The sequence below is a fragment of the Aquarana catesbeiana genome, linkage group LG06 (assembly GCF_042186555.1).
Source record: "Aquarana catesbeiana isolate 2022-GZ linkage group LG06, ASM4218655v1, whole genome shotgun sequence".
NCBI lineage: Eukaryota > Metazoa > Chordata > Amphibia > Anura > Ranidae > Aquarana > Aquarana catesbeiana.
The window spans coordinates 248,631,728-248,650,327 of NC_133329.1; the positions used below are offsets into that span (position 1 = coordinate 248,631,728).

Sequence of the window (18,600 nt, forward strand, 5' to 3'; positions counted from 1 at the left end):
TGCCGAGACCATTTCTGGTACGGTTTCTCAACTACCGAGATAGAGATCTCATCCTTGCTGAAGCCCAGAAGAAACCACAGCTCCGGTTTGAGAATACCACCCTGCATTTCTTCCCGGATTTTTCCCCGGAGCTGCAGAGGCGCCGTCGCACGTTCATGGAGGTCCAGAAGAGGCTCCAGGAAAAGGGACTCACGTATAGTATGCTGTACCCCAGTAAGCTCCGTGTTGAACACCAGGGCTCTGTGAAATTCTTTGAGGTCCCCTCGGATGTCTCAAATTGGCTGGATACCTTGGATTGAAGAGAATCATCATTTCATTTTTTGTTACATTCTGTTTGGACTGTTTTGTCACCCCCTCTTTTTTTCCTTTTGCTGGAAATCCAGTGCAATGAAGGCTGATTGCACACTGGCGGGCACATATGCTTTGCCTATAATCTTATTCCAGGTTACCCTTCCCAGTAGGTTTAAAAGTGGTGTGCCTTGCCAGGGGATGCATATGTACAGACCTTGCTTTTACTGCACAAAACATTCCCTTCAAGATGTTGCAGCACATGTATAGCTGCTTGGTGCGTCATGGCTACAATATACATGGAGCCAGATGTTCTCTCTGCAAAAAAGAGTATTCACAGAAGGCACGTAGTGCCAGTGCTCACCCTGTTGACTTTTTTTTTTTGTTCCTTTCTAAGGGACATATGGAATAACTCTACAAGACAATATTCCATTTTTCGTTTTTTTTTTTGGTTTTGGGGATTAAGTCTGCTGGCGAGTGCGGGGTTTGTGTTTTTGTTTTTTCTGTTTTCCCCCTCTTTTTTAAGCTGGCAAGACAGGGAATTGTTACAATGGGACTGTTCAGGAGTGAATGTTTTATTCATGTTTTTTCTTATGTTCTGTTTTTATCTATCTGCTTCACCTTTTTTGTGGTCGCTTGTGGTCTAGTGAAGCCTGCTGCCCACCACACTTTCCTACGCCGCTGGCCCGCGGAGGAGTGCTGCAGCTGGCCCGGCCTGCAATCCAGAGTGCAGATGCTGCTGCCCTCAGCTACCCCACCATCCTGAATGGTTAAGTGTCCGGTGGAGACTGCCTGTGTGAGCAGGCCGCGGAGTCCAGGGGCCCAGTACCCTCCACAACCTCCTGCCACCATCCCAGCTCTTTGTTCATACTGCTACATTGTGATTGGGGGCACCTTTTGAATCCTTAGATGTCACCCAGAAGGCGATCAGCAAAGTAATAGCCACCTCTCAAGACACAGAGCTCCCCAGTAGTGACACGTGCAGCAGCCATCCTGCCCCCTGGTGCGGAGCAAGCTGCGGCCATACAGACAGCTCTGCAGCTTCTAAGAGACATGGAACAGAACGAAGGAGATCCACAGCAGCCCTCAGGTATGAAGCAATCAGCAATACTGCCTCCACTGCAACCATCCTGGCGGCCATTGAGGAGAGTAAAACCATGGTCATGGGGAGGATAGATACACTGGCCATGGAGTGTGGCCATATCCGACAAGACATGGACAAGTTTAGAGGCCATGTCACTGCTGCCGAGAATCGCATCTCGGATTTAGATTATACTGCGGCTACCACCTCTCAGAATGTCGCTGACCTGCAACGCACGGTAAAAACCTTGATTGCGCGGTCTGAAGACACCGAAAATAGACTGCGCCGCAATAATGTGCGTGTGGTGGGCCTTCCTGAGGGTGCAGAGGGCTCACATCCAGCCAGCTTTGCTGAAAATTTCTTTAAAGAAATCCTCAATTTACAGCACGTTTTCTCAGCATACATTGTGGAGCGCGCTCATAGGATCCCCACAGGCCGAGACCGCAAGGCGCCTTGCCGAGACCATTTCTGGTACGGTTTCTCAACTACCGAGATAGAGATCTCATCCTTGCTGAAGCCCAGAAGAAACCACAGCTCCGGTTTGAGAATACCACCCTGCATTTCTTCCCGGATTTTTCCCCGGAGCTGCAGAGGCGCCGTCGCACGTTCATGGAGGTCCAGAAGAGGCTCCAGGAAAAGGGACTCACGTATAGTATGCTGTACCCCAGTAAGCTCCGTGTTGAACACCAGGGCTCTGTGAAATTCTTTGAGGTCCCCTCGGATGTCTCAAATTGGCTGGATACCTTGGATTGAAGAGAATCATCATTTCATTTTTTGTTACATTCTGTTTGGACTGTTTTGTCACCCCCTCTTTTTTTCCTTTTGCTGGAAATCCAGTGCAATGAAGGCTGATTGCACACTGGCGGGCACATATGCTTTGCCTATAATCCTATTCCAGGTTACCCTTCCCAGTAGGTTTAAAAGTGGTGTGCCTTGCCAGGGGATGCATATGTACAGACCTTGCTTTTACTGCACAAAACATTCCCTTCAAGATGTTGCAGCACATGTATAGCTGCTTGGTGCGTCATGGCTACAATATACATGGAGCCAGATGTTCTCTCTGCAAAAAAGAGTATTCACAGAAGGCACGTAGTGCCAGTGCTCACCCTGTTGACTTTTTTTTTTTGTTCCTTTCTAAGGGACATATGGAATAACTCTACAAGACAATATTCCATTTTTCGTTTTTTTTTTTGGTTTTGGGGATTAAGTCTGCTGGCGAGTGCGGGGTTTGTGTTTTTGTTTTTTCTGTTTTCCCCCTCTTTTTTAAGCTGGCAAGACAGGGAATTGTTACAATGGGACTGTTCAGGAGTGAATGTTTTATTCATGTTTTTTCTTATGTTCTGTTTTTATCTATCTGCTTCACCTTTTTTGTGGTCGCTTGTTTGTGGTGCCACCCTCGGTACTGCACAATTGGTAGACCGGAGGACACTCGGAAACAGGCCCCACCACAACGTGATGTTTATAGGTGGGTAAATGTTATTCTTCAGCATGCTGTATGGCTCCATGTGACTTTGGACCTCACCTGTGCTCCTAGGCATCCATCTTGTGGCAAATTTCTGAATTGTAGTCATGTCCTTGAATATTAGAATCATCTCCTGGAATGTCAGGGGTTTGAATTCAAAATATAAGAGAGCTCTGGTGCTGACATTTTTGCAGGCCCAACATCCCCATATAATGTTTTTACAGGAAACTCATTTACTAGGCAACAGAATTCTGGCCATGAAACGTCCCTGGATGCACAGTTCTATGCATGCCACTTTCTCATCTTATGCTAGGGGTGTATCTATTTTGCTGCACAAGTCCTTACCTTGTTCCATAGAAACGGTGATTACAGACCCTGGGGGAAGATACTTAGTGGTAATAATTGAAGTTTATTCACGTAGGTTAGCCCTGGTAAATGTATATATTCCCCCTCTTTTTACAGGGAACATCCTGTACGAGGTGTTGGAGAAATTGGCCCCTCACGCTCCATTCCAGTTATTGTTGGCTGGAGATTTCAATAATGTCCTAAATTATACGTAGGACATGTCCAACTGACTCAGGACTCCAAACCACGACTTGTCACATTGGGCGGAAGCTGCGGGTCTCCCCAAGATCTGGCAGGGGAAGCATCCCACGGACGGATGTTACTCATATCTGTCCTCGGTACACGCTTCGTCCTCCAGAATAGACCTGGTGTTAGCCAGTGGAACATTATTGCATCTGGTAGCTGAGGCGTCCTACCTTCCGGGAGGTGTATCGGATCACACCCCACTTCAGATTACTTTGCAATTAGGCTCCCAAAGTTCAAGGAGCGTTTGGCATTTGTCTCCTAGATGGGTGGGGGACCCACTGTGGAGGAGATGTTGAAACCGCACATTGATACATTTTGGCAGATTAATGAAGGATCAGCATCAGTGCACACTGAATGGGAGGCCTTCAAGGCCACTACTGGGGGGTAAACATATCAGCCATAAAAGCCCTGAGAACGAAGAAGAGAAGTGTAGAAAAAAAACTCCAGGACAAAGAACAGGCATGCGCTAAGGCACATGCGGATTCACCTTCTCCTGACTTGTTGGCTCAATTGCAGTTCGCAAGGAGGAATGTATCTCTCCATTATCAGGATGTGACTACTTGTCAACTGCAAAGGAGTGTGGCATGCGTTTTTGAAAAAGGAGATAAAAATGGCAAGTTCTTGGCTCTTCTGACGGCAGGGGACACGTCCCGACAGTAGTTCCCTGCATACGGTCCCCGTCAGGACAACTGTTGAGAGACAGGGAAAACATAGTACGGGAGTTTGTATCCTTCTAAAGGTCTCTGTACTCCCCTATAGATCCCTATGACACTGGTGACCTCAGGGACACATTGGGGACCCTACAGTTGCCCGAGCTGCCGGAGGAATCTAGCAATTTTCTGGATGCCGCATTCAGGGAGGAGGAGGTAGTCTCCACAATAAGGTCATTTCCTAGTGGTAAGGCTCCTGAACCCGACAGTCTGCCAATTGAGTGGTACCACCAATACTCAGAGACCCTGGCACCCAGACTAGTACAATTATACACAGACTGTTTTCAGAAGGGAGGCCTCCCCCTCTCCTTTTATGAGGCCCATATTGTATTATTGGCTAAGCCGGATAAAGACCTACTGCAGTGTTCGTCATATAGGCCCATCTCTTTATTAAATATGGACTTCAAAATACTGACCAAACTGTTAGCTACTAGACTTATGTCTGTCCTGCAGCATGTTATTTCCCCTGATTAGACAGGTTTTATGCCTAAAAAGGTTACGGATATTAATCTGCGCAGGGTTTTCACTCACACACAGTTGGGCCCATATATTTCCAGCGGTGGGATACTGGTCTTTCTGGATCTGGAAAAGGCCTTTGATTCTGTGGACTGGAATTACATGAGGGTGGTGCTGGAGGTATTCGGTTTCAGTCCTCAGTTCAGGAAGTGGATCGACATTCTATATCATTGCCCCACAGCAGCCATAAAGCTAAATATGTTATCGTAATTTTTTCCAGTGCATAGGGACACTCGCCAAGGATGCCCTTTATCCCCGGGTCTCTTCTCTATCATGATTGAACCCTTGGCGGTGGCCTTGCGAGCCTCTGAGAGGGTACAGGGGATACAGGTGGGTATTTTGACTGAAAAAATGACACTATATGCGGACCATATGGTTCTTTTTTTGCCAGACTCCAAGAATTCCCTATCGGCAGCTTTAGACATCCTTAATTCCTTTGCTCTTTTTTGTGGTCTGAAAGTCAACTGGGGAAAATCCCAGATTCTTTCACTTAGGACGCCACCCCCCAGATGTGAGATTCCCGCAGATTGTCCCTTGCAGAAGGTTAGAGGTAATCAAATATCTGGGGTTACATATCTCTAACTCTGTATCAGACTTTATAACCTTGAATGTCGATCCACTTTTGACTAAACTAAAATCCAGACTGCAGGCATGGCGGAATCTGCCTTTGACACTCATAGGTAGGATGAATTTAGTGAAAATGAAATTTTTACCTCTGTTTTTATATATATTTCGGAATTACCCTGTTTGGATACTGAGATATATGTTCAAAAAAATAGATAAACTCATAACGTCTTTCCTGTGGCAGGGGTGACACCCCCAAATTAAACTCCGGGTGTTACAACTGCCGTGGAAACAAGGGGGGCTATCGGTCCCGGACTTTCACAGGTATTACTTAGAGGGTCAGCTAGTATTTGTGCACAGGTAGTTCACTCTACCTGAGGATGACACTGGCAATACACTAGAGGCGGCTATTGTTGGTTCTTATGAGGCGCTGACACATTTCCCACATCGGGGTGTCAGAGCTCCGTATAGGCTCACAATATCCATGCGTGCAACCAGCAGGGCATGGGTAGCAGCGACCAAGATGGGTAGCGCTTCTGAGATTTCTCCTCGCACACCACTTTGGAAGAACCCCAAATTAACGCACTTTTGTGAGTACCCTGATCCAATCATCTGGACTAAATTTGGTATTAAGATGCTGAAAGACATAGTGGGTGGTGGGAAACTTCTACAGTTTGACGCCCTGAAAACTAAGTTTAATCTTCCCAACACTCACTTGTTCCTTTTCCTTCAGCTCAGACATGCATACAATGCCCAGTTTGGAGATATGGGTATTACCTTGTATTGCCTTTTGGGACTAGTGGACAATCTAGCACCAAAAAGAGTAACTCGTACTCTGCTGACGATCCTAATATATAAATATTTTATGCTAGGAAAATGATAGTGTTATCATGGAAAAAGCCCAGTCCTCCATCTGTATCAGCGTGGAAGGGTGTGGTTAATAGGGCTGCACCTTTATCCCTTTCATGACTAAGCCTATTTTTGAAATTTGGTGTTTACAAGTTAAAATCCGTATTTTTTGCTAGAAAATTACTTAGAACCCCCAAACATTATATATATTTTTTTAGAAGAGAATCTAGAGAATAAAATGGCGATTGTTGCAATATTTTTTATCACACGGTATTTGTGCAGCGGTGTTTTAAACGCAAATTTTTGGAAAAGTGACACTTTCATGAATTTTAAAAAATCCAAACAGTAAAGTTACCCCAATTTTTTTGTATAATGTGAAAGATGATGTTACGCCGAGTAAATAGATACCAAACATGTCACCCTTTATAATTGCACGCACTCGTGGAATGGCGACGAACTACGGTACCTATGAATTTCCATAGGCGACGCTTTAAACATTTTTTATGGTTACCAGGTTTGAGCTACAGAGGAGGTCTAGGGCTAGAATTATTGCTCTCGCTCTGACGATCGCGGCGATACCTCACATGTGTGGTTTGAACACCGTTTACATATGCGGGCGCGACTTCCGTATGCGTTTTCTTCGCTGCGCGAGCCCGCGGGGACAGGGGCACTTTAAAATTTTTTTTTTTTTTTTTATTTATTTTATTTATTTTTGCACTTTTATAAATTGTGTTTAAAATTTTTTTTTTTTTATTTTTTACTTTTATTGCTGCCACAAGCAATGTAAACATCCCTTGTGACAGTAATAGGTGGTGACAGGTACTCTTTATGGAGGGATGGGGGGTCTAAAAGACCCCCCATCCCTCCTTTACACTTCAAAGTATTCAGATCGCCGAAAACGGCGATTCTGAATACTGTGTACTTTTTAAAATTCGGCGCCATTGGCAGCCGAGTAAACGGGAAGTGACGTCATGACGTCGCTTCCACGTTTACAACAAGGAGGCTGGAACGAAGCCGCTCACAGCTTCGTTCCAGCCCACCCCCAGCCGCCGAAGATTCCCGATTGGACACCGGGCCTCCCGATCGCACGGGAGACCCGGTAACAGCGGCGGGAGGCGGCGGGAGGGGGGGGATGTCCCCTCCCGCTCCTCCGGTATAACAACCGAGCGGCTTTTAGCCGCATCGGTTGTTATACTCGGGTAGCCGATCGCCCGCTGAAAACAACGGTACCGGGATGATGCCTGCAGCTGCGGGCATCATCCCGGTATAACCCCGGAAAGCCGAGTACGCATATGTGCGTACGGTCGGCGGGAAGGGGTTAAACAAGGCTACATACATTAGTAGGGGCATACCACAGAAATTTGATAAAGTGTGGGGCAGTTGGATGAATAGTGAAACTACGATGGCGGATTGTGTGGCACCTAATAGAATACACCTGCAGTAGGATTTAACATGTATGTAATTGTCTGACAGATCGTAACGTACCATTGACTGTTACTAAAAATAGGTGTCATTATTATTTTGTTTTTGTCAATGAGTGAGGGTCTGGAAGGAGGAGGAGAGAGTCAACGCTGAAGAAATGTAAATAGTTTATTTTTGTTTGTGGCCCGTTGGGTTTTGTGTATACTTGTTATGTTAAAAAGCAATAAATAACACTTTTTAAAAAAAAAGAATTTATAATAAATACACATCTGCATTAATTGGTGTTTTTTTAATATCTGCCTTAACCACTTCCGGACCAGCCTCCGCAGTTTTGCTGCGGCAGGTTGGCTTGGCTGGGCAAATCGACATTATCTTATGTCGCTTTTACTTTTGGCCACTAGGGGCGCACGCAGCGTGTGCCCAAAGCCGATGCGAGTGCCCGGCGGGCGCGATGACCGTCGGGCACCCGCGATCGGTTGTGACAGAGCGAGAACTGGGATCTGTGTGTGTAAACACACAAATCCCGCTTCTTTCAGGGAAGTAGAGACAAATCGTGTGTTCATACTAAGTATGAACACCAATCTCTCTCGCCTCCTAGACAGTCCCATCCCCCCTACAGTTAGAACACATTGAGGGAACAAAGTTAACCCTTTGATCACCCCCTAGTGTTAACCCCTTCCCTGCCACTGACATTTATACAGTAATCAGTGCATTTTTATATCACTAATTGCTGTATAATTGTCAACGGTCCCAAAAATGTGTCAAAAGTGTCCAATTTGTCCGCCGCAATATCACAATCCCCATAAAAACCGCAGATTGCTGCCATTACTAGTAAAAATAATAATAAAAATGCCATAAATCTATCCCTTATTTTGTAGATGCTATAACTTTTGCGCAAACTAATCAATTTACACTTATTTTGATTTTTTTAACAAAAATATGTAGAAGAATACATATCGGCCTAAACTGGGAAAAAAAATAGTTTTTTTATATATTTTTGGAGGATATTTATTATAGCAAAAAGTAAAAATTATTGCGTTTTTTTCAAAATTGGCGCCTCTTTTTTGTTTATAGCGCAAAAAATAAAAACCGCAGAGGTGATCAAACACCACCAAATAAAAGCTCTATTTGTGGGAAAAAAAGGGCGTCAATGTTGTTTGGGTGCAACGTCGCATGACCGCGCAATTGTCAGTTAAAGCGACGCAGTGCCGAATCGTAAAAAAGTACTCTGGTCAGGAAGGGGGTAAAATCTTCCGGGGCTGAAGCAGTTAAACAGTTATTATTAAAATACAGGATTTATATAGCGCCAACAGTTTGAACAGCGCTTTACAACATGAGGGCAGTTATCTGATTACAGTAAGGTCATCATTCTGTAATGTAGTTTTAAGCACAGCTCAGTTTAAAGTGGTTGTACACCCTTAGAGAGATGAAACAAATCGTTCTACACAAGTTGAACCTGTTTGTTTATTTGCAGCCCTCTCTTCTTTACAATCGTTTAAAGTTCAGAATTGTTAAAGCTTGTCTGAGCTGTCAGAAAGCAGAGGGTGGGTAGCTGAAGTTACACTCTGTAGAGCTCAGCGAGCAGAGCTCTGAGAGCTGATTGGAGGGAAGGGACACATCCCACACACAGCACACAAGAAACTTGTCAGAAGTGAGTCATACAGATAGTAGAGAAAGGAGGCAGCAGACAGAAATGACTTAGTGCTCTGGATTGAGACAAGTGCACACTATAGTGGGATATGCTTTGTTCATATTTTATGTCAGAGGTTTACAACCACATTAAGGAAAATCTCACATATAGAACAGTCACATGGATAATCAAAGCTGCATGTTTATGGGCAGACTGGAAGAACTACTATGCAGTTCCAGGTTCAGCTGGCCTGTAGCTTTGTCAGTCTGGGTGTCTAAGGTAGGAAGCAGAATAGTCACAGAGCAATAGAACCTATGCTCCAGGGCAAAACCTTTACCAAGAGTTCCTTGAGACAGAGGACAGCAGTTGGAGAGACTGAAGTCAGGGAAGTCAGGTTCCTAGTAAGAAAGGTAGACTAGCTTTAGAGAGACACACAGGAGAGTGCTGTCCAGCTAACAAAAGTAATAGGAGGCCCCTTATGATGGCTGCTTTTAGGCAGAACTTTTATAAAGTATAAAATGGCTTACTGATTAAATTTAACATTCAATAATCCCACGTTGCTAGCTGCCCTTTCTGCTAGCAACAAACGTTATTATCAGAAATTTGTGGAAAGATGTGTTAACTTGACTAGAGGTTGGGGGTTAAAACAACATACTCGATGAAACATATCCTATCTAAAATAAAACTTGGAGTATTATATACTAAAATTGAATTGCCTGTAAGATAGGGTGACCAGATGTCCCTGGTTTCCGAGGACAGTCCCCGGACTGAGGACACTGTCCCCGGAGAAAGCCTGTCCCTGGATTCAGGGGTGGCGCCCATACCCATTGCTGACAGCCTTTCCATCCAGCACAGCCAGGGATTGGTGGGCAAGCCGGGGCATACCACAATGACAGTGAGAGTGAGTGGAGCTGTCAAATTGAAGCGTTGATGGGTGGGGCCGATATGCGGAGCTCTGCCCACTTTGTCAGACAACCTGTGTATAGACAAAATAGCCGGCGTGTATACATTGCTGGCTGGGAAAGAAGATGGCAGGGGGCAGGACCAATTGTAACTACTGTATTTGTACTCATGTGGGTACACATACAGTAGTTACAATTGGTTCTTCCTCTTGCCACCTTCTTTCCCAGCCAGCAATGTATACACGCTGGCTGTTGGTATGTCTTGGACGTCCATATTAGAGATCAGCATCTCCGTCCAGCATCCTTCCCTGGGAAACCTTTGAGCTCCTCCTACAGAGCAGCACATATAGAGAGACCAGCTGTACCCACCGATCCCTAACCCTGTTGTCTCACTGCACCTGGAGCATAAGAAAATCCTCAGGAGAGGAGTGGGAGCAGAGCGGTCAGCAGATCCAGGACGGTGGAGCGGCACTGCCCCAGAGTCACCAAGCAGAGACACAGCTGCTTGGTGACTCTAAAAAACTCCATCTTAACTATCTGCTGCTGCACCAACCTCTTCTCCCCCCTGTAGAGTCTTCATGATCTCTGGAGTACACACAGACTGAATACCTCGGCATCCCCCTCCCCATCAAACACTGTGAGAAAGGCTACTCAGCTACCTGCAACTGCTTTTAACTCATAGGCGTGCACAGGGGGTGTGCCAGGTGTGCCTGGGCACACCCTAATCACTCTGAGCAGAGCCAATTCACCCAGGCTTCCCCTTGTGATGTCCCCCCCCCCCCCCCTCCTTTCCTCTCCTCTCCCACCGGCTGCTGCGAAGATGTTTCAGGATGGAGAGTGGGGGGGAGGGGCTAATCATATGATATACCGGCCCCTTCCCTTTCTTTATGAACACAGTGAACATACTCACTGTGTTCCATTATAACTGAAGCATAGTAAACGGTGTTTTTGAATGAACAGGAAGCCGCTCAGCACAGAGCACCTACCATTCGTTCCCTGCCCTGTGCACCTGAGGCTGCAGAGAAAGGCATGTGTGTTTGAGCTTTGGAGTGCACACCCTAATGCAATAGGCTGCACACACCTATGTTTTAACTAATAATGTACCAAAACTTTACACAAAATACAGTACAGTCTTTACATAAAATCCTGGCTGCAGTTCACACTTATGGTATCTCTCATAGATGACATTATGCTTTGGTTCACACTGTGCAGGCTGCTTGTGGGTGCAGGAATCACATCTGTTCCAGCAACCAGCCAAATTGGCACCCCCACACATCTCAGCCTATAGCGCATTTGCAGGAACCACAGGAAAATGAAATAGTCAAAAAGACCATGCTTTTTCCCTGCCACTGCGTTTTTAAAAATGTGCAGGCACCTTTTTTGCAGAAAATGCAGGCAGGGTAGCCCAGTCAAATGAATGGGCTACCCTACCTGCACAAGTGCGAACCAGAGCTAAAGGAGATGTATGGCCAATAGAGATGGGCTTGGGCGTGTTCGAAACCGCACGTGCTGCACACTGCACAGGACTAATCACAGGCAGTGAGATTTTCTGGTCCGCAGCTGCTTAGATCGGGAAATGTCTCACTGCCTGAGACTAGCGGTATGCAGTGTGGGCTTCCTGTCGGATTGGGCATGTGGGATTTCAAACTAACCCATCTATAATGGCCAAAGCTCATTTGGCTGTACTTCTCCTAAAGATCACAGGAGTTTGTTCTGCACTCCTATGACCCAGATTCAGCCAACAGCGGGCTAAAGTCCACTGTCAGCTGATATCACAGAGCTGGTACAGACTCCAGGAAGATTAAAGTCAGGATCCACCCAGATGCCTGTCCAGCAGCTGGCTCAGCCTCTCAGCCTTCCACCAAGAACCTGAGCTCCCACCCACAGCCCAGCGCTCCAGTGAGCATTGGAGGGGCAGAGCAGAGAGCGACTGACAGTCTGCTCAGAGCGGAGAGGAGAAATGAGTGATCAGCATTGTTTGATCACTCAGTTCTCAGTGTGGAGCCAGCAGGGGACAGATGCAGTATCAGAATGATGCCACATCCACCTAAGTTAGTATGTACCGGTATGTTTTTTTTTTTTTCCCCCAAATTTTGTTTTAAAATCCAAATCCTCAGCCACTTGTTGGGTATTTGTATTTTTAAAATACCAGTCTTTCATTCCCTAACGCTGTAACCCCCTCTCCTACGGGGTGCAACATGGACATTTTAGTTTGCCTAACCTACCATCACATAGTAGGCGGGTGGCAGGAGAAGGGCACAGGGCCAAATCTAGCCTGTCTGATGTTGGTGTGCAGTAAAAATTGTGAGGGGGCAGAGGATGGGAGACCAGTAGGCCAGTGTAAGGATAAGGATAGCAGTTTGCATGGCAGTGTACAGAGGCACCCACTGTCACTTTTTTAAAAGAGCATGGCTGTATGGGGCTCCACCTACAAAGCTGTGTCATTCATTTATAGATTCCTGTGAATGAATAAACCTCAAGTACCATCATGCATTGTGGCAGATGGGCTTGTAGTTATCAATGGGCTGCAGGGGTGCTGATGTGCATCCCGTAGTCCATTGACGTGTATTCTGGCTTTCAATAAGTGGTGTGGGCTGAAAGCCAGAGGACATGTCGCAGGAGCCCCCATTGCATGCATGATCTACTGATCACGGATGCAATGTTTTCCAGGCCCCTGCTGGGAAAAATATTTTTTTTTCTGGAGCCGCCCCAGCATCGGACTGATGCTGCATCAACCTAGGTAAGTATAAATTTAAAATAAAAAAAAAAACAGAAACCCATACTTCTCTTTTAATAAAAATTTAAAGTTAAAAAAAAAACAACAACATACTTGATTAGAAGCTTTTTTTAAATTAGAGTTTAAGCACTAATGAATGAGGAAGCAGAAATCTGCGAATTACATTGCGTTGCCCAACTTTCCTTTTGAGGATCCAGCAATGAACGCAATATTTGTATATACCCCGATAAGATGTGTTAAGAATCAGCTGGCTCTTGGAAACTGTGGTGGTAGAATTAAGAAATCTATATAGACTGTTAAAAAAATTGTTGTTTTTATATGATGTTATCTTAAAGTTTGCACAAAAAAAAAAATAACAATTGTGTTTTAATAACAATTGTTGTTAAAAGTACCTCACAAGTCAAACTCTATTGTTCCTTAAGTTTATGTTAATTGTTCACTGGCTAAAGGTGTGAATTGTTGTCAAAGCATCAAGGTAGAGTTGTCAGAAACCTGTCCAGAATGTGCACCTCACAGTATGCACAAAAAATGTCCCTTCTGGGGTATATTTCTAACACCCATTAGACAAAGAAGTGGATTGGACAAGCTACAAAATACCTTCAACATTACAAAAGACGTTCAGAACAATTAATAGATATACCATGACCTGGATAAACGAGAACCTTCACAGACAAACAACACAGAGGTATTGTAGACACCCACCTCTATATGACCATTTAGCGCAGCATGGTGCAAGGCTGTGCGACCTCCCCGTTCAGAAACATTGACGCTGGTCAGCATTGGAATAATCAATTCTGCACACCTAATTGATTTATTTGCAGCAGCAACATGTAATGGTGTTTGCCAGTTTTTATCCCTAGCATTGACATCAGCAGAATGTTTTATTAGCATCTGCACTGCTTCCTACAATATAGAAAACAATGCATGATTTTTTATTCGTAAACAACATCTTTACATGTGAAAAATAGTATTTTACAAAAAATTTAAATGCAAATCCCTGCACTGTGTCTACTTTGTTCCTGTGTGCATATTTTCATGATGATGTTACATGAAAACGTTGGATATTAGCAGACATGCAAAAGTTTCTATAACTGTAATGCCCTGTACACACGGTCGGATTTTTCGATGGAAAATGTGTGATAGGACCTTGTTGTCGGAAATTCCGACCGTGTGTGGGCTCCATCACACATTTTCCATAGGAATTTCCGACACACAAAGTTTGAGAGCAGGCTATAAAATTTTCCGACAACAAAATCCGTTGTCGGAAATTCCGATCGTGTGTACACAAATCCGACACACAAAGTGCCACGCATGCTCAGAATAAATTAAGAAATGAAAGCTATTGGCTACTGCCCCGTTTATAGTCCCGATGTACGTGTTTTACATCACCGTGTTTAGAACGATCGGATTTTCCTAGAACTTTGTGTGACCGTGTGTATGCAAGACAAGTTTGAGCCAACATCCGTCAGAAAAAATCCATGGATTTTGTTGTCGGAATGTCCGATCAATGTCCGACCGTGTGTACAGGGCATTAGTGTTCACGGACCATCTGGGTGTCAGGTCCTGTAGCCTGTATGGATATAAGATGAGTCACACTCCACAATTAGCTCCTCTTGATTTTTATTCTGTTAACAGACAAATAGCTGCATACATCCAGTCTCCTGCCAAAAAAGACCACTCTCCCTAAATGCATTGCAACCCAATGGGCTTGCTCACATGGATAGGGTAGTGACTTACTCTATCCTCGTGGACAAGCTCATTGGGATGAATTGCATTTAGGGAGAGTGGTCTTGTTTAGGTGGAGACTGTATATACGCAGCTAGATGACTGTTAACAGAATAAAAACCAAGAGGAGATCATTGTAGAGTGCGACTCTCACATTCTTATATCTATACAGTATTATTATACAGAATTTATATTGCGCCAAAAGATTGCACAACACTTTATAAAAGAAAAAGGGAAACAGTATACAGGCATACCCCACTTTTAAGTACACAATGGGGTTTATTTACTAAAGTTGGAAAGTGCAAAATCAGGCTCACTTTTGCAGAGAGACCAATGAGCTTCTAACCCCATCTTGTTCAATTAAGCTTTGGTAATAAAACCTGGAAACTCATTGGTTTCTATGCAGAAGTGAGCCTGATTTTGCACTTTCCAGCTTTAGTAAATAAACCCCATTGTGAACTTAAAAGTGGGGTATGCCTGTAGTTACATTGCAATTCAAGACAAGAGGATTAGGAGCATCCTGCTTGTTGGCGCTTACAGTCCAACTACATACAGAAGAAGAACAGATACAGAGAATATATTTGCCTAGCAGTAAAAGGGTTGTTGGTTTGAATCCCAACCATGGAACTACCTGCGTAGAGTTAGTATGTTCTCCCTGTGCTTGTATGGGTTTCCTCTGGGTGCTCTGGGTTTCTCCCACACTCAAAAGACATGCTGATAAGTTAATTGGCTCCTGTCTAAATTGGCCCTAATATATGTATGATGTGAATTGGGGACCAAAGATTGTAAGCTACTTGTGGGCAGGGTCTGATGTGAATGTATAATATATCTGTAAAAGCGTTGCGTAAACTGATGGCGCTATAAAAGTACCTACAGTATAATAAATACATTTTAAAAATGATACCAAGCATACAAAACAAGAGCAGTGTTACTGGCAACACATACAAAGAGGCAAAAAAATTGAGAACAACAACCAGCATAGAGAAATGTTCATGTCTAAGATCCATACATACAGAATATGGACAGAAAATTACACAAAGCAGCATACAAAATACAAAATGGAAAGTGCAGTGTTAAACAGGTGTTCCTTCCATGGTATAAATCTTAAAAAAAAAAAAAAAAAGCAAAAATCAGCAACAATAATTTTTGTAAAAAATATTTGAGCGCAACAGTGATTTAAAATGAGCAAAGCCAATTTTAGTACACTTGAAAAACCTGCTTCATTCAACACAAATGTTAAGTCTTCAGGAAAATAGAGTTTTCTGATCCCACTGCTGAATATACAAAAGTAACAGCTCAAGGGTGATTTATAATTTATCCTGCATTCCTTTCCACTGCCCTAGTTCTTTTGCTGTTCAAGCTTCATTCAGTAACAGGGCAGTGTGTTAAAAACTAAAGTACTGAAGCTGTAAAGCACATCTGCTGTGGAATAATGAGGGACCTCTCCTGACTTAGTGTATATAGTACACTCTAGTGGTCATTCAGGACTTCAATGGACAAATAGAAGAAACCTAGCTATTGCTGCTGAATTAGTAAAAGTCCAGATAAAGCTATCTGTGCTTTTCCCCTGAAACTAACTACAGGGACCTGCACAGCCAACAAAGCGGCGAAGAATGTAACAATAACCTGGTGCCCTACAATGTGGCCATGCAGAGTAAGCAAGGCAGGCCTCAATTATCTTGCCGCTATTTAAAGGGATTAAGCTGGGCACATTTTCTCACAGAAAGAACCATAAGTGATCTACACATATATGTTTTATATGTCAACATAAGGGGCTGTTGGGAAAGCAGGTTAGGAAGGTTGTCTCAGGTCTAGATTTTTTTTTTACCCTGCCAGATTAGCACTTTCTGGGGGGTTTCTAGTTGTGCTCAGGCAGATGGGAGATATAAATCTACCACCTGACCTGGGTCTGACATTAGGCATCTCTAAGGTAGATGTGCCTAAGACAGCTGGGCAAAATATCTACCCTGGGGACCCCCCTTCTGAAGGTGGATGAGAGTGTCAGGTGCCATGCTTGTAGAACATGGGTAACGGCAGGGCAGATCTGTGTTTAGTATTAAAGGGAAAATGGTACAACATGGTAATTAATAGAGAGAAACATGGCAGATTAGGAAAGACTGCCACCACTGTGTAAAATAAAAGAATATAAGCTTAATATAAATTAAGGTATACATTAGTTACAGAACAAAGATACCACCAGCACATGTTAACAGACAAAAGGTTATTTGCTTGACATTAATACCTTGTGAACTACAACGCACAATATTACATTTACTAAGTATCACACCAACCTCACTTCTTGAAGCAACAGCACGGTGAAGAGGAGTCAACCACATGTTATCCTTCGCATTAACACGAGCTCCTTTATCAAATGAAAGAAAAAAAATACATTTTCGCTTATAAGTCACAACATTCAAATATGAATATCAAAATATCTTTTAGATAGGCACCTTCCTTAGCCGAATTGGCTTGTGAAATGGCTTGGATTGACAGTGTGGAACATATGATTGCATGGGTTGATGATAAGTCTGAGATATACAATCTAATGTGGACGGTATGGTCTCATTTTCGTTATTTCTCTGAGTTTGACTCCCTTGTTGTGGTTAAGGTCTGAGAATTCAGATGTTTCCGGGAGCCCCCCACAGGTACTACTTGACACCCTCCTTTTTTTTTCTTTTTACTTTCTTTCTCCTTACTTTCTTGTTCCCAATGCCCTTTCCCATTCGTTTTCTGTGACAGTTGCATTACCTACTTAATCTGATGATACTGCCAACATTTCCTGAAATGCCTAATGGGGCGTACACACGGTCGGACTTTTCGGCTACAAAAGTCCGACAGCCTGTCCGACAAACTTTCGACTGACTTTTGGCGGACTTTCTAACGATCGGACTTGCCTACATACGATCACACAAAAGTCCGACGGATTCGTACGTGATGACGTACACCGGACTAAAATAAGGAAGTTGATAGCCAGTAGCCAATAGCTGCCCTAGCGTGGGTTTTTGTCCGTCGGACTAGCATACAGAAGAACGGATTTCTGGGTCAGGCGGAGTTACGACGTAAAGATTTGAAGCATGTTCCAAATCGAAAGTCCGTCAGATTTGCGGCTGGAAAAGTCCGCTGAAAGTCCGGGGAAGTCCACACAGGATCGGATTGTCTGCTGGACTTGGTCCGTCGGCGTCCGTCGGACTTCTGTAGCCGAAAGGTCCGACCGTGTGTACGCGGCATTAGAGGTATTTACTGCGTCCTCTGTCTACCATGTACATGGATTTTTCCAATGGTTACTTTCCTGTAATTGATTGGTTAATCTTATACAATTTACCGATTTATATGACAGCTATGTCATTTAGATGCAGATTATTTCTACCTATGGTCATATTTATACTCTGAGTATTGTGCCTATGTGCCCTATTTGATTTGACATATTATTAGAACTAGATACATTTATATTGTTTCTACCTGATCTGTACTGTTTAAAATTTCTTAATAAAAACATTTTAAAAAATTCTAAAAAATGACCATATTCATAAAGCTTAAAAATGTTACCATACATATGAAAGATAGCAATCAAATACACGCACATCAATGGTTATCTGCATCATATATGTGTTCCATCAATAAAGATGTCTTCCATGTCAACTTGAGAAACTTCAACACATTTCAACTCATAAAGAGTCTTCATCGGGAGGTAAATAGTGTGTTACAGAATACAATGATGCATTGGTACAAAGGAAGAGAGGATGCAAGTCCAAACAAGAGGCTCTGAAGACTGGATGAGATGCAAGTGAGATTGGCCCAACCACCTCCTCAAAAAACAAGAACAGTAAAAACAGCTGGGATCTGTTTGTTATCATCGAAGCGATCCTGTGAGCCCTGGCTTTTGCTATTCATGTTTATAAGGTCACCTTTCCTCTTGTTGAGGAGGTGGTTGGGCCAATCTCCCTTGCATCTCACCCAATCCAGTCTCCATGGCCTCTTTTTTGGACTTGCATCCTCTTTTTTTTTGTACCAATGCATCATTACAGGGGGCTGCACATACAGGGGGTTCTTCCAAAGAAGTGGGGTTCTGAAAAAAAGTGACACTTCTGCTCTTGCAGCATTCATCTGAACATTTTCTTCTCTC

The 18,600-nt window shown here is 43.8% G+C and overlaps 1 protein-coding gene across 4 annotated transcripts in view; it reads right to left on the reverse strand.

Annotated features, from left to right (window-relative positions):
* ANKRD44 (ankyrin repeat domain 44) overlaps positions 1-18,600 on the reverse strand; it is a 232,672-nt gene that overhangs the window by 121,216 nt on the left and 92,856 nt on the right. For all 4 annotated transcript variants that reach the window (XM_073633150.1, XM_073633149.1, XM_073633148.1 and 1 more), the window contains exons 4-5: positions 16,769-16,839; positions 13,455-13,655 (exon numbers count right to left, since the gene is read on the reverse strand). In XM_073633150.1, the coding sequence (XP_073489251.1) occupies positions 13,455-13,655; positions 16,769-16,839 (272 nt within the window). The remainder of the gene's footprint in view (positions 1-13,454; positions 13,656-16,768; positions 16,840-18,600) is intronic.